The sequence below is a fragment of the Thalassophryne amazonica genome, unplaced genomic scaffold (assembly GCF_902500255.1).
Source record: "Thalassophryne amazonica unplaced genomic scaffold, fThaAma1.1, whole genome shotgun sequence".
Taxonomy (NCBI): Eukaryota; Metazoa; Chordata; class Actinopteri; order Batrachoidiformes; family Batrachoididae; genus Thalassophryne; species Thalassophryne amazonica.
This window is the reverse complement of record NW_022986266.1, coordinates 74500-90131: the sequence shown is the minus strand read 5'-3', so window position 1 is coordinate 90131 and position 15632 is coordinate 74500. Positions and strand designations below refer to the sequence as shown.

The window sequence follows — 15632 nt, the reverse complement described above, 5'->3', positions numbered from 1 at the left end:
TGTTTTTATATTTCTTATATTTAATCTCTGCCTCTCGATTTACTTTTAATGAATTCTCTATATAGTATATCTGTCTTCTTGCAAGCCTTTTGAAGACCTTCTGTTATTCATGGGTTGGCTTTATATTTATTATTTTTACTATACTGTATAATTGGCCAACTTTTGTTGTATATATTGATAAATATGTTTACAAATTCAGAATATGCTAGAATAAGATCTTGATTTTCATACATGGGATAAAAATAAAAAGCAACTGCAAGATCTAGATTTTATATAAGATATATCTGACTGGAATAGTTCCAGATGAGTGGGATATGTGGGTTATATATTTATTTCAATTTATTTTCATTTATATAGCACCAAATCACAGAAAAGTTGCCTCAAAGCGCTTCACACAAGTAAGGTCTAACCTTACTAACCCCCAGAGCAGCAGTGGTAAGGAAAAACTCCCTCTGAGGAAGAAACCTCAAGGAGACCAGACTCAAAGGGGTGACAATCTGTTTGGGCCATGATACAGACATAAATGACAGAAATGATAAATGATCAGAAAGACAACAAATACAGTATAATTTGTCAGCATTAAGCAACAAGAAAAACATAAGAAATATTAAAGTGATCGCTGGCCACTAGCCCTATGCTTCACTAAAAGACCCAGAATTTAGGTAAAGTTGAGATCGCGGCACGCTCCGTTTACTACTAAAATTAATTAAAAGAGTAGAAAGCATAGAAACATACTATGCCAGTATGCTAGCCATACAAAGGGGAAAATATGTGCGTCTTAATCTGGACTTGAAAGTCTCAACTGAATCTGTTTTATTGATGCAGGGAGATCATTCCACAGAACAGGGGCACGATAAGAGAAAGCTCTGTGACCCGCAGACTTCTTATTCACCTTAGGGACACAAAGTAGTCCTGCAGCCTGAGAACGCAAAGCCCAGGCTGGTACGTAGGGTTTAATTAGGTCAGCTAGGTAGGGAGGTGCCAGTCCGTGAACACTTTTATAGGCTAGTAGCAGAACCTTAAAATCTGATCTCACTGGGACAGGAAGCCAGTGAAGAGATGCCAAAATGGGTGTAATGTGGTCAAACTTTGTTTCGTGTCAAAGGTCTGGCTGCAGCAATTCTGAACCAATTGGAGACCCCTAATGCTGGACTGTGGTAAACCAGAAAATAGAACACTGTGGTTGTCCAATCTAGAAGAGACAAACGCATGTATCAGAGTCTCAACATCAGCCATAGACAGGATGGGACGAATCTTCGCTATATTTCAGTTGGATGAAAGCAGTCCTCTCTAATGTGGAGGTCAAAGGACAATGTAGGATCAAAAATTACCCCAAGGTTCCTCACTTTGTCAGTGTGCTGTATGACACACGAACCTAGGCTAAGCATTAACTGGTCAAATTGATGTACAGTTGATGTACAGCACAGTTTTCACTCATGGTAACGGCAATATGACACTTAACACTTGTGGTAACAGCAACATGATACTGACTAAACCAAATGAACTATAAATGTCATGGTCTGCCTTTGTCTGCCTCTCTCCTTCACTTTTTTTAACCTCTTGTGTGTAGTTTGTCTGTTTTCCTCCAGGTGGCGCACTGTAGAGCTAAGGAACACCTGCAGCTCATCTTCTCCTCGTGGCTGGCACTCATGAGCTCCTGATCAGGAGCTGGCTACTTAAACCCAGCTCTGAGCTCAGTCTTTGCCAGAGTCTTTGTTCTGTGACCCTGACAGGCCGAAGTCAGCTCTTCTGTGAGCCTTCCATGTTGAATCCATGTCCTTGACCATGCCAGATTGTACACAATCATTCCTGCCGCTTCCATGCGCTCCGACGTCTGAGCTTCCCATAGCTTATCTCTAGGTAACTTGGCCATCTCTAATTCCTGTATTTGAGCTCGTTGATCCTTTTGTGTTTCCAGACACTTTGCTCTCTGCTTCTGAAGTGCACAGCTCTGCCCACGTTCAGTTAACTTCCTGCATGTCTGTGACATCCCGTTCTCACACTGCTCCTCTTTGTGACTGTGCATGTATTAAGAACTGCTTCCAAGAACTAGTACCAAGAACTGTTTCCAAGAACTGTATGAGCTCTGATGCAGAACAGCTAAGAACTTTCCAAGTTGTTTCTAAAGTCAACTCCTGCTTAATTGGAACTGCGTCACAAGACGCGCAGCACCTGACCTCTGAAGATAATTCATGAACTGTGAACAATTCCTGAACAGAGAACATTATTTCCTAGACAGTGAACTTTAATTCCTGGACCTAAGAACATTCCTGCTTAAGCTTTCAGTGATCTGTTTGTTGGTTAAGGGTTCCAGTGTTACGAGTGCAGTCACTCACCTGTGTTTCCTCCGTCTTCCTAGTTCCTCATCCTCAGCTCCATATACTGTAGCACTCCAGCTGGTTCTCAGACTCCCAAGTCTGGCCCTGTGTGCTTTGTTGCTCCTGAACTTCCACTACTATATGTGGGCCCGGTCTCAGCTCAGCAGCCTTCCTCCAGCTCAGCACAGTACTTTCAGTTATTTAGTGTTGTAAATGAATCTCTTTTCATTCACTATCTGTTCTGGTTCTTGCTCCCAGTGTTTGAGTTCATCCCCTTGTAACAGTCCGGTTCCGTCCAGACCTCTGACACACAACAACAAAAACGCAATAAATCAATAACACTAGCAACAGTGTTAAACTAACATGAACCATAACAATATGTAAACCCCCAAAACCCTGAACTCCCATGGTACATTGCATTGGTACATGTCTATTGTTCACTGTTGTTGGCAAATATTGCTAATTTCTCTAAAAATAGTCCCATCCACTTTCCATTTTTGCAGGGTTCATCCTTGAACCAAAATCCATAAGCATACCAAATGGCAAACAGCAGCTCTCCCCGGTTTCTCTGTGATCAAAGCCATACATGCACATGTATAAACGTACACAGAGGCCACTTGGCTATTATAGTATCTATGGTCACCTTCACCTTATCTTAAAGTGAAGCTGCAAACCATTTACACCAGCTCCTTGTGATGTGAAAGGACTTTTCAAAGGCCATGACACATGAAGAAACATTACACAAGTGTGACAGGTTACCTTCAAAAGGCCCCATAAAATGAAATACATGTTTAAGTACAAGAAAAGACATTACAAGTCTTATATTTAAAAGAAAAAAGACAAACTGTTTACCTTTCTTTGTTGTCAGATATGTCACGTCCAGGGGACGGAATCAATCCTGTTGTTCTATTCTGAAGTACAGATATTTGGGGCATCTTTTTCTTCATTTAGCATTACAGGAAATGTTCAGTTACTTTTAACACACAATATCTGGTTCCATTGAGCAATTTCTATTATTATTTACTTGTTAAAAAAAATCTGCTAAGCCTCAAATGGAACCAACCAATTGTTGCATTGATTATAAGCAGTGGTGGGCACAGTTCCGATAACAGATACTTATCGAAGATAATGTTTTCATGATCGGATTATCTTTTTAGCTAACTTTAAAAACCATTATCGGACTAATTATCTTCCGATAAATTTTTGTCCGATAACTTTTAGACCGATAACGTAGTAAACAAAGCTGAACAGCGAGAAACATTTTTAAAATTTAAAATCAGTTGAGCACCTACCTGTTAAAAGTTTCATAACAGATGTATAGTTCTACTAGTCCAGCAGCTTAACTCCAATATGTATAAGAATCGTTCAGTTTGTGATAAAAGCATGAAATTTGGTACACATATAGCCAAAGGCATATCAAAGATTTGGAAATGGAGGCATCATGAATTTTCAACATGGCGCCCATGGTAGCTATTTTTCAAAATGGCCACCAGAAACAACAGTTTTCTTATGAGTGATGGATATAATGTGACATTGTACACAGAATTCGATTAATTAATTACCATATGTGCTTGCTAATGTGTTTTTTGGATTAGACATTTTCATTAAAAATTCAAAATGGTCGCCATTGTTTCCAGACTGGTTAGATACGGATAAACTCTGTCGAATTATACATTTTTCATGATGTATAATTTGAATTAGCAAATGTAGAATTTCTGAGAAGCTTTGTTCTATCTCTATAGGGTCTATCACAAGGAAGACTATTCACACTCGCCTTCACAGAAGCAGAGGGCAGTGCATTGTAACTGAGCTTTTTTACACTTGCAATGCTCAACACAGCCCTTCTTACATTTGCAAGAGACAAGTTCATAACTGGACTGGCATCTGCTAGGCATGTCCAGAAGGGTTCATAGTCTCCCTCAGATGTCTTTGACCAACCCCATTTGCACGGTGAAGGTAGTTCTGGTGTTGACACAAGCACTTGACCCCACGCGTGACCTCCTTGGTATACTGCTCTCTTGACATGCTCTTCCAGGGTAGCCTTGATCGGAGAGATTGATTCTGCATTGTGCATCTTGGCGAATAACTTCCTTCTTGCCGTATCTATTTCTGTGCATGTGCTGGTTCGGTCATAGAGTAGGATAACAAACCTCTCAGTTGGGGCTGAAGACAATTTCAACAGGGCATGCGTAAGCTCAGGAAACACAGTCCATACAGCCCATGCAGTCTTTTTCCCATGGCCAACAAAGCTTGACACAGTGTCGCAACCCATCACTGCATGGAACAGTGGTAGCGCACGTGCTTTCTCAGGTCCTAGCCCTGCTGCAATTTCATGGGCTGCTAAGTATCGGAAACTCTTTCCAGTTCCGAAAGCCAACCAAAGCTCGTCTTCTGGTTGTAGAGTCTGAGCCACTGCCACAGCTAGCACCACAACATCAGTATCTACTGTTTTAATCATGATCTTATGATGGCCATTTCTGGCTGCATGGGCTACATGTAATAACATGCGACTATCGGCTTCCTCATGCGAACAAGGAGCAATCGAAGACCTATCTGGGAGTGGCTTTTGAGAGAAAGGCAAACAATTCTGTCTTATTGCTGTCAACTCTGAGAAAGTTTGGCCAGCTCCTGGGAATGGCTGCATCACCTACCACACGTCTCTGAATCCCAGTTCCAGTGTGTGGGCATGCAGCATCAGTCCCACGTATAATGGAACTGGTGTCTCCTGTGCAGTACTGTGTTGGACAAAAGCAGTTCTGTCTGGTGCCCGCTTGTTCTTAACACTACTGAAATTTAGCAACTGAGCAATTCTAAGTGCTGCAGGAGATGTTGCTTCTTCCATCTGGTCTTTGATACTGGGTCCCTCTAGTACCATGTTAACAAGGGTAAGCAACAGCTGTGGCACAGAGTCCTCTTGGCAGTGTTCAGGAAAACCATTAAAAGGTTTTGCCTCACCAAACGTGACGGTGGACTATCTGTGCAGCACGTGCAATGTGCATAGCATCTTCGTTGTTATCCTGCTCACAGGCTTTGACAAGAGCAGTGCCGATGTCATCTTCAAAGGCCATCAGGACATCTCTTCCCTTCGTGTAAGCTTGCATATCTGGGAACTCAGCAAGAAGTTTCTCTTTCAGCCGTGTAGAGTTATTTCTGCTCTCAACCTCAACTCCTAACTGTTCCATTCGTGACTTGTAGAGCTGGGAAAGTTCCGCTAGTTTGAATACCGGTGCTGACCCATCATGTCTGGTCTCCTCGATGTAAAGCACCAACTCAGCAAAAACACCACCAGAGGTTGATGCTGCATGTCCCTTGCTATTATCTTCAAGACCTTCCAGGTTAACCTTTCTGGCACGATTATAGAGACATCTGGAGTGATACTTAGCTTCAAGTGCCACCATGTCCCCAGCACTAAGTCGTCCAAGTAATTCTGTGTCTTGAAGCAGGGTTGCAGCAGCACGCACCCGATTGTCTACTTGAAATGTTGCAGCCTCGTGAAGGCCTTCATTGCCAGCAGGCTGTCTTCAGAAGAAACAGATGTTCTGTCTCATTTCAGGAGTCTGACCTGGTTGGGATTTTCTGAGTTTGGATTCTGACTGTTGATCAGAACTTTCACTGCATGCTCGCTTTTTTGCCCTTTTCAACATGGCTTCATTGTACTTCAGCCTGCATGTATGATGATATTGAGCTTTGTTCACAACCATGGTTGCTTCAATACCATGACCCTCATCCAGTCTTCCAATAGGAAATGTTGAAGGGAGCTGGCCAAGTTCATTGAACTGGATTAAATGCTCTGCAAGTGAAGTATAGCCACTCCCCTTGTCTTCTCGCTTAGACTGCAAAGGACATCTCAATGCCTCTGTTGTGTGCTCTTGGCAAATAATACAGAGCTTCCAGTCAGTCTTGGCTGCGCAAGAAGTTGATGGTCCTTGACCTTCAAAATTCACAAGTTGTAATTTCTGTGACATTTTCTCAACAACAAAAATATATGTTTGCAGTAAAGGCTGAGGGTTTATCCTTTTACCACCATTTACTATCAAGGACAATAGTAACACATTTGTGTATGGGATACAACTAGGTTCGGACAAGAAAACTGCCCTACACCTAGCCCGATCGTTCATCCAATGCCATTTCATTCCTGTGCGATCTGTACACCATCCGGATAACAATATGAAAGTCATATAAAGCCCCATTACCCTTGGCTTGGCTCTCCCAGGATGGCACATCCTGTCCATTCAGGTGTGGCTATCTAACTACATCTAAATTAATAAACTATTAAGTAGATGTGGGGCTAACATTAGATAGCATTTAGGAAACTAAACTACAACTACAACTAAAATTCATAATGCCTCCATATCCAAATCTTTTCGGTATGCCTTTGGCTATATGTGTACCAAATTTCATGCTTTTGTCACAAACTGAACAATTGTTTTGGTTACCTGCTGCACTATACCCTCTGCAAACAGAAGAGAGCTGCTTCTATGAGAAACTGCTCTATCCTCTGCAGGCAAAGGAGAACTGGTCACAAAAAAAAAAAAAAAAAAAAAATTCATTTCCTTTAACCCCACACTGATACACTGGCAATTACACCCAAGTCATCAAGAGGCATACATTTTTAACTTATGGTTCAAATTTTAACCAAACTAATTTCAGACAAGTTATTTAAAATTACTGTCACGTCTGAAGTTTTATGAAGTGAAAATATCAGATATATGTTTTAATTTGAAAGTAATGCGCTAATTTTTAAGGTTTTAGAGAGCACATGCTGTGCCCAGCTGTGCATTATGGGTACGATAGGGTAATCTCAGTACATTCACGACAGGACAAATGCATTTCAGACACTCTGATCAGGCTCCACGGACAACAGCATTAAACTCTAGTGCCTAAAACTCTTGTGAAACTCTTGTTTGCACAGGCACAGTGCGAGTGGTTGGACGCTTGTTGCTCTTCAGCAGTAGGATACCCTCACGATGGCCGACCAGAATAAACAGGTTTGACTTTCATTCGACCATACAATCGGCGATCAGGAGGTGGTCGTGAGATGTTAAACACAGCTTGTTACTCCATGTACACTACATGAAGCAGGACGCGCGATTAACCTGAAACTCGGTCCAAACAAATTCTTGCACGAACGAAAAAAATCATCTGAAAAAGTTGCCAAAAGTCGCACAATGTGAAGCCAACATTTATGTGTCGACAATATTGAGTGCACGTTTTACAATATAATAAAACGTGCGCACAATATAATAAAACGTGCGCACAATATAATAAAACGTGCGCACAATATAATAAAACCTGCGCACAACATCATAAAACGTGCGCAAAATATAATAAAATGAGCGCATATTCTCTCCACATGCAAAACATTTTGCGATGACACTTCCAGAGCTCCGTAAAAATGCCTGTTTTTACAAATAAAATATGGAATATTTTACAAAAACACATTTATCTGTAAACACCAACACACGACACACGTCACATTAACGTTTGTTTACATAATGAATGACTGAACCAATCAGTGTTTAGCAGAGGCACATTTTACCCAGAATCCTTTGCGATCTGTCTGTGTTTGTTACAAAACTCAGAATTAGTGCATTATTCAACATTAAAAGATACATGTTATATTCTATCTTTATTAATGTTATTTATAAATCAAAACCATAAGTCAGCACTGCTTTATTTTCCAAGACCTCTGCCTGACCGGAGCGTTGTGATTGGGTAGAGAGCTGAGCTTTGTGGCTGCTCTCACCTTGCTTCTGTGCTAGAAGCCGTGTAGTAAACAAGCGCTTCCAGCAGGGAGCAGGATGCTCAAAGACAGAAGTGTGGGTGAGACAATATTGGAATTTATCGGTTATCTGTAACTTCCAATACATTTTTGGGTGGTGTGTCGTTTTATCTTTATCAAAGATAACAGATAATCGGATAACTAAAAAGTTATCGAAGTTAATTTTTTGGTTATCTGTGCCCACCACTGATTATAAGCAACTGATCAATAACAAACTGCCATAGCACAGTGGTTTGATGACATGGTGACAACATGGCTGCCTACAGTGGACAAGATATGTCTTCTTTGGATGAAGAAAAAGTGTATTTTATTTGTATCTTCCCAGCCAAAAGTGCAAAGTAGAACCATTTTCACAGAAGACATGAATGTTTTTTATAATACGTTCCAAAATAGAAGACTCTGGAAGGTGCGCAAGCAGAAATTCTAAAGAGTTACATCGCTTAACATCCAGCCATGTTGTCAGATATCAGTAATACAACAATAGTAATAATATTAATAACAGTACGTAGTGTGTTGTCCGTGGGGATCCACAGGTTCTAGATTGGGTCGTGTTTATAAAAACGTTAGCTGACATTTTTCAAGGGTGGTAATAAATTAAGCAAAGCTTGTATAATGAGTTGTAATGGTGTGTGAGTGCAGAATGTTTTTAGAACTTTAGACCTCAACAGTTTTTAGAATAACTCAACCCCTTTCTTTCCTGTCAGCTGTGTAATTTTTTAATGTTCATTTACTGTCTAAATCTATATTGTACCAGCCAAGTGACCTCTGTGTGTGTGTGTGTGTGTGTGTATGTATGGCTTTGATCACACAAACACCAGGGAGAGCTGATATTTGCCGTTTGGTATGCTTTTGTATTTTGGGTCAAGGATGAAACCTGCTGAAACAGAAAGTTGGTAGGACAAATATTTTTTGGAGAAATTAGCAATTTTAGCAAACCAGCAAACAAGGGAGACTGTGCTGCAATGCACCATGGGAGTTCAGGATTTTGAGGTTTTAAATGTTGTTATTGTGGTTCATGTTAATTTAACAGTGTAGTATTGATTTTTTGTGTTTTGCAGTTTAGTTGGTTTAATCAGTTTAGTTAAGTGTTATGTTGCTGTTACCACGAGTGAGTTAAGTGTCATGTTGGTACCACAAGTGAAATGCTTAGTGGTTTTAATGTCTTCAGCCACAAGGGATGTTGCCAACTACTTTCTGGACTCACATGCCATTCCAGGAGAGGGCAGTAAATCAAAGCTTGAGTGTGGTGGGTGATTTTATTTAGCAAGTTCAATGTAAATACATAATATCTGAAAATACATTACAACCCCAGTTCCAATGAAGTTGGGACGTTGTGTAAAATGTAAATAAAAACAGAATACAATGATATGCAAATCCTCTCCAACCTTTATTAAACAGAATACACCACAAAGACAAGATTTTTAATGTTCAAACTGATAGACTTTTTTGTTTTTGTGCAAATAGTTGGGACGGGGAAACAAAAGACTGGGACAGTTGATGAATGCTCAAAGAGTGTCATGACTGGGTATAAAAGGAGCATCCCCAAAAGGCTCAACCATTCACAAGCAAAGATGGGGTGAGGATCACCACTTTGTGAACAACTGAGTAAAAAAAAAAAAAAAAAAAAAAATAGTCCAACAGTTCAAGAACAATGTTTCTCAATGTTCAATTGCAAGGAATTTAGGGATTCCATCATCTACAGTCCATAATATAATCAGAAGATTCGGAGAATCTGGAGAAGTTTCTACACGTAAGCGGCAAGGCCGAAAACCAACATTGAATACCCGTGACCTTTGATCCCTCAGGCAGCACTGCGTTAAAAACCAACATCATTGTGTAAAGGATCTTACCGCGTGGGCTCAGGAACACTTCAGAAAACCATTGTCAGTTAACACAGTTCGTCGCTACATATACAAGTGCAAGTTAAACCTCTACCATGCAAAGTGAAAGCCATACATCAACAACATCCAGAAACACCGCCGCCATCTCTGGGCCTGAGCTCATATGAAATGGACAGATGCAAAGTGGAAAAGTGTGCTGTGGTCTGATGAGTCCACATTTCAATTTGTTTTTGGAAATCATGGATGTTGTGTCCTCCGGACAAAAGAGGAAAAAGACCATCCAGATTGTTACCAGCACAAAGTTCAAAAGTCAGCATCTGTGATGGTATGGGGGTGTGTTAGTGCCCATGGCATGGACAACTTACACATCTGTGATTTCACCATCAATGCTGAAAGGTACATCCAGGTTTTGGAGCAACACATGCTGTCATCCAAGCAACGTCTTTTTCAGGGACGTCCCTGCTTATTTCAGCAAGACAATGTCAAGCCACATTCTGCATGTGTTACCACAGCATGGCGTCGTAGTAAAAGAGTGCGGGTACTAGACTGGCCTGCCTGCAGTCCAGACCTGTCGCCCATTGAAAATGTGTGGCGCATTATGAAGCGCAAAATACGACAACGGAGACCCCGGACTGTTGAACAAATGAAGTCGTACATCAAGCAAGAATGGGAAAGAATTCCACCTACAAAGCTTCAACAATTAGTGTCCTCAGTTCCCAAATGCTTATTAAGTGTTAGAAGGAAAGGTGATGTAACACAGTGGTAAACATACCACTGTCCCAGGTTTTTTGAAACGTGTTGCAGGCATCTGGTGAAGGTGGGTCATTTTTGGGCCAAGGGGAGTATACAGAATGTTAAGACCTCATGTGCGGGGTTCATGCGCAGGGTTTGGCTTCACATGTCATGCCCTTTTAATGCACTTCACAAGCTTAAGTACTTGCATGTACATTATAGGGTTCATTTAGGCTCTGGTGTTGGTTTTGCAGCAGATTGTGACGCAGCAGTGCGCCGCAGCCTCCCATCTGCCATGCCTACCCTACCATTTTAATGCATACACTATCTTTCTACAAATTTATGGATCAACTTAGATGTGGGGACACACATACTGAGGGCGGGTCTGTCACTAAGGGTAAGTGTGGCATGTGAGGCCGTCCTCGGCTGGCTGGGAATGTCAGTGGCATTGGTGTGGGGTGGGGACCGCTTGTCCTGTCCCGTTGTGGGCTTGCTGCCCTACCCTAGAGCTTTTGGGGTCCAGGGCACTGTGGCCTGGAGGGGTGATGGGTGTTGCGATGGGGTGCTTGTGATGTCATTGGGGGGGAGTGGACTGCTGATAGGGAGACAGGTTTCAGATGGTGGATGCTTGGGTGATCTCCTGAGCCGGGTATCACCCTTGTCAGCATGGCAATCCCTGTCCGGACTCGGGATTGGGTGTGTCGCCCTCCCTGGCTGCTTGCTGGTATTAATTTAATTTACAAGCTTCAAGTTTCCACCTTTCAAGTTTTCAAACGTAGGAATTACATAAACTGTGTGTGTGTGTGTGTGTGTGTGTGTGTGTCAGAACTCGTACCATCAGGATGTGGTTGGAACCCGTCTCTAGCTGGTTGTGACCCTCCACAGTCATCTCCATTAGCTTCTGTTTTCACTGTTCTGGGATCAGTGGAGTTGCTGGAAAGAAGCTCCACTTCTGTGCTCTTGTCTCTTTGGCTTTGATGAAGCTGTGATGACTGTGGTTTTTCTTCATGTTCACTCTTCACACGGACAGCAGTGGAAGGGAACTTAGTGAGATCAGCCTCCTCCAGGCCATGAAGATGCTTTCCCTCCTGACCAACCCAGAGTTCCTCCTGTTCCTCTTTAATGTTTGGAGGCTTTGAGTCCAGTTGATCCAGATTTTGATTCCATTCCTGCAGCTCAGGGAGAATGCCTTCTTTACTCACCAGCAGCTGCTGCATGTCTGCAAGGAGGAATTTAAATGGACAGAATTATCAACAACATTCATTCATCACCCTAAAGACAGAGGTGGAAAAAGTACTGAAAAATTGTAATTGAGTAAAAGTATCTTTACTTTGCTTAAATCCTACTCAAAGTAAAATTACCCATCTCAAAATTTACTCAAGTAAAAGTACAAAAGTACTTCATTTAAAATGTAATTTGAGTAAAAGTTACTTAGTTACTTTCAGTTATTTAATGCAAAAAAAGGATGAGTCATGAATCAAATTCAGCACAAGTTATTTTAATCAACTTCGAGGCGTATTAAAGTGCACATCCACACTTGTAAAAGCTCAGCTGAGCTGAGTAACATGATCCTCTTACTTCCTCAGAACACAAGGACAGTCACAACCTGTACTGTAAAGTGCAAACTATTTTCAGTCCTATTGTCCAACTGACAACACTATGATAAGAATAAAGAAAATTAAACCAGAATCAAAGTATTCAAAACACAAAATGCACACAAAATAAAATGCCCACAGGATCCCGCAAGTCAAAATAAACCACAATAAAATGCCCACAGGATCCCGCAAGTCAAAATAAACCACAATAAAATGCTCACAGGATCCCGCAAGTCAACATAAACCACAATAAAATGCCCACAGGATCCCGCAAGTCAACATAAACCACAATAAAATGCCCACAGGATCCCGCAAGTCAACATAAACCACAATAAAATGCCCACAGGATCCCGCAAGTCAACATAAACCACAATAAAATGCCCACAGGATCCCACTAGTCAAAATAAACCACAATAAAATGCCCACAGGATCCCACTAGTCAAAATAAACCACAATAAAATGCCCACAGGATCCCACTAGTCAAAATAAACCACAATAAAATGCCCACAGGATCCCGCAAGTCAACATAAACCACAATAAAATGCCCACAGGATCCCACTAGTCAAAATAAACCACAATAAAATGCCCACAGGATCCCACTAGTCAAAATAAACCACAATAAAATGCCCACAGGATCCCACAAGTCAAAATAAACCACAATAAAACACCACAGGATCCCGCAAGTCAAAATAAACCACAATAAAATGCCCACAGGATCCCGCAAGTCAAAATAAACCGCAATAAAACACCACAGGATCCCGCAAGTCAAAATAAACCACAGTAAAATGCCCACAGGATCCCACTATTCACAATAAAATGCCCACAGGATCCAACTATTCACAATAAAATGCCCGCAGGATCCCACTATTCACAATAAAATGCACGCAGGATCCCACTATTCACAATAAACCAAAATAAAATGCCCACAGGATCCCACTATTCACAATAAACCAAAATAAAATGCCCACAGGATCCCACAATAAAATGCCCACAGGATCCCACTATTCACAATAAACCACAATAAAATGCCCACAGGATCCCACTATTCACAATAAACCACAATAAAATGCCCACAGGATCCCACAATAAAATGCCCACAGGATCCCACTGTTCACAATAAACCACAATAAAATGCCCACAGGATACCACTGTTCACAATAAACCACAATAAAATGCCCACAGGATACCACTATTCACAATAAACCACAATAAAATGCCCACAGGATCCCACTATTCACAATAAAATGCCAACAGGATCCCGCAAGTCAAAATAAACCACAATAAAATGCCCACAGGATCCCACTATTCACAATAAACCAAAATAAAATGCCCACAGGATCCCACAAATCTGCCCACAATGTACAACTTTAGACCGGAAAAGCTCTTGTTCAGTTTCAGCAGCAGCTGATTTTCAAAGTTTTTTGCTGTAAGTCTTGCTCTCTTTGGTGTGAAGAGCAACCCGACAGAACTAAAAAGCCTTTCACAGGCGGCTGAGGCTGGAAGGCCTGTGTTGAGTTTCAGAGATGTTTGGGAAGGAGTTCAGCAGGTCCATGCTCTCTGACACACAGGCAAGGTACCCCTCCAATTCCCCAGAACCCTCTGACCTGCGGGACTTCATCATGGAGAAGTAGTCCTCTTCGTCTGATGAATGCTGCCTGAGCACACCCTGCTCCACCTCAGCCTCGGCCATCTGGTCAAGGTGATGCCTCAGATACACTAGTTCTGTTTAATCACAGATAGCGTAGGGAAATTAAGTACTGCGCTATTTGTTCTTAAAAAGTACTATGGATAGCTAAATCAGACAACATATTGCAGTGTGCCCTTTGCACTATTACACTTTAATACCCCACCTCCCACTAAAAAACACACCTGCACAGTACAGATGGTTAACTGTAATTTCACCTCATGGTATGCTTTTTAGTATTTCTATGCATGTGGCAAGTAAAACTCCTTGTATTCTGTATTGAAATGTTAATATGTATTTGTTGATAGAAAACAAATGAACAAGACTAAAATAAATACTAATCGCTGTGATATTGAACAATGGAGTCATACCTGCTTCAATGACTTCAGCTTTGTCAGTCCAGCCCGTCTTAAATTTGGGTAGGAAGATTGCTGCTGAGATAAGCTCTCGGTCCTCCATCATGACTCTGAAGCGCCTCTGGACCCCTTGCTGTAGTGCTGAGATGAGCGGGAGGCACATCTTGACTGACGCTTCCTGCCTTCTCAGTTTGGACTGTAATTCAGAGATCACTGGGAGCAGCCACCCAAGGTGTGTGCTGCTCTCTTATTGAAGAATATTCAAGGCCCTTACCACTGATCTCATCACACAGCAGAACTCATCCAGAAAAGCAATTTCTGCCTGACTCAACCTGCACAAGATAAATAAATGAAAAAACAATAATTAAGTTTTGTTTATTAACACAGAAGGATTTGGACTTTGTAGCCATAAACAACAAAATAACATTTACATCATATAATATTGTATTATATTATATATTGTGTATTTTATACTCTTGAATCAGCACTGTTTATTCATCATGAATTGTGACAATGTTAAGTTATATATGCCAATTAAATATCTAAAAGTATTTACATCATATAATCTTGTATTTAATTGTATTGTATTATATATTTGTGTATTTTATACTCTTGAATCAGCACTGTTTATTCATCATGAATTATGACAAATGTTAAGTTATAAATGCTAATTAAATATTTTAAAATGTAAAAACAAAAACTCACATTTTCAGTTTCAGTTCTTCGCAGACACGCCTGATGGCATCCTCCCCTTGTTCTTTTATGATGCGTAGGATTCTCTCCACAGCCATGTATGTTGAATTCCACCGTGTCTTGTTGGGTCGAATGAGCTGAAGACCACATTTGTCTTCCACAGCTTCTGCTGCAGTGTGCGAGCGACCTGACTTATTCCACAGAGCTTGGCATTTGCCAAAGGCGGCACATGAAAGCCTCTTGTAGGTGTCGTTTTTCTTTTCAGCAAGGTCAGCATCTGTCGTGGCAACTAAGTTCAGTAGGTGGCATGCACATCTCTGGTGTTTGGGGAGCTGGTACTCCAGGCCGTTGTCTTGCTCTAGGATGCTGAATGTGTCTTGGAACTCAACGTCATCATCCGATTCTGAACCTTCTTGGTCTGTGTCTGACCTGCCATCCTCATCCTCTGACTGGCTCTGCTCACCAAAAATAGAGAAGGCCTTCATAAAATTTGAGCCACTATCTGTGGTGGTTCTAACCACTTTCCCTCTTATTCTGTATTGGCAGTGGATATCATCCAGGACACCTGCAAGCACATCAAAGGTGTGTGACCCTGTTAACCTCTTGCATGCCAACACAACAGATCTTCTCT

At 41.3% G+C, this 15632-nt stretch overlaps 1 protein-coding gene across 1 annotated transcript in view; it reads right to left on the bottom strand.

Annotated features, from left to right (window-relative positions):
• The window catches only part of LOC117505900, a 62711-nt gene that overhangs the window by 19892 nt on the left and 27187 nt on the right, over positions 1 to 15632 (bottom strand). The window contains exons 2-3 of the mRNA XM_034165434.1: positions 11771 to 11892; positions 11509 to 11689 (exon numbers count right to left, since the gene is read on the bottom strand). Of these exons, the coding sequence (XP_034021325.1) occupies positions 11509 to 11689; positions 11771 to 11890 (301 nt within the window). The 5' untranslated portion in view covers positions 11891 to 11892. The remainder of the gene's footprint in view (positions 1 to 11508; positions 11690 to 11770; positions 11893 to 15632) is intronic.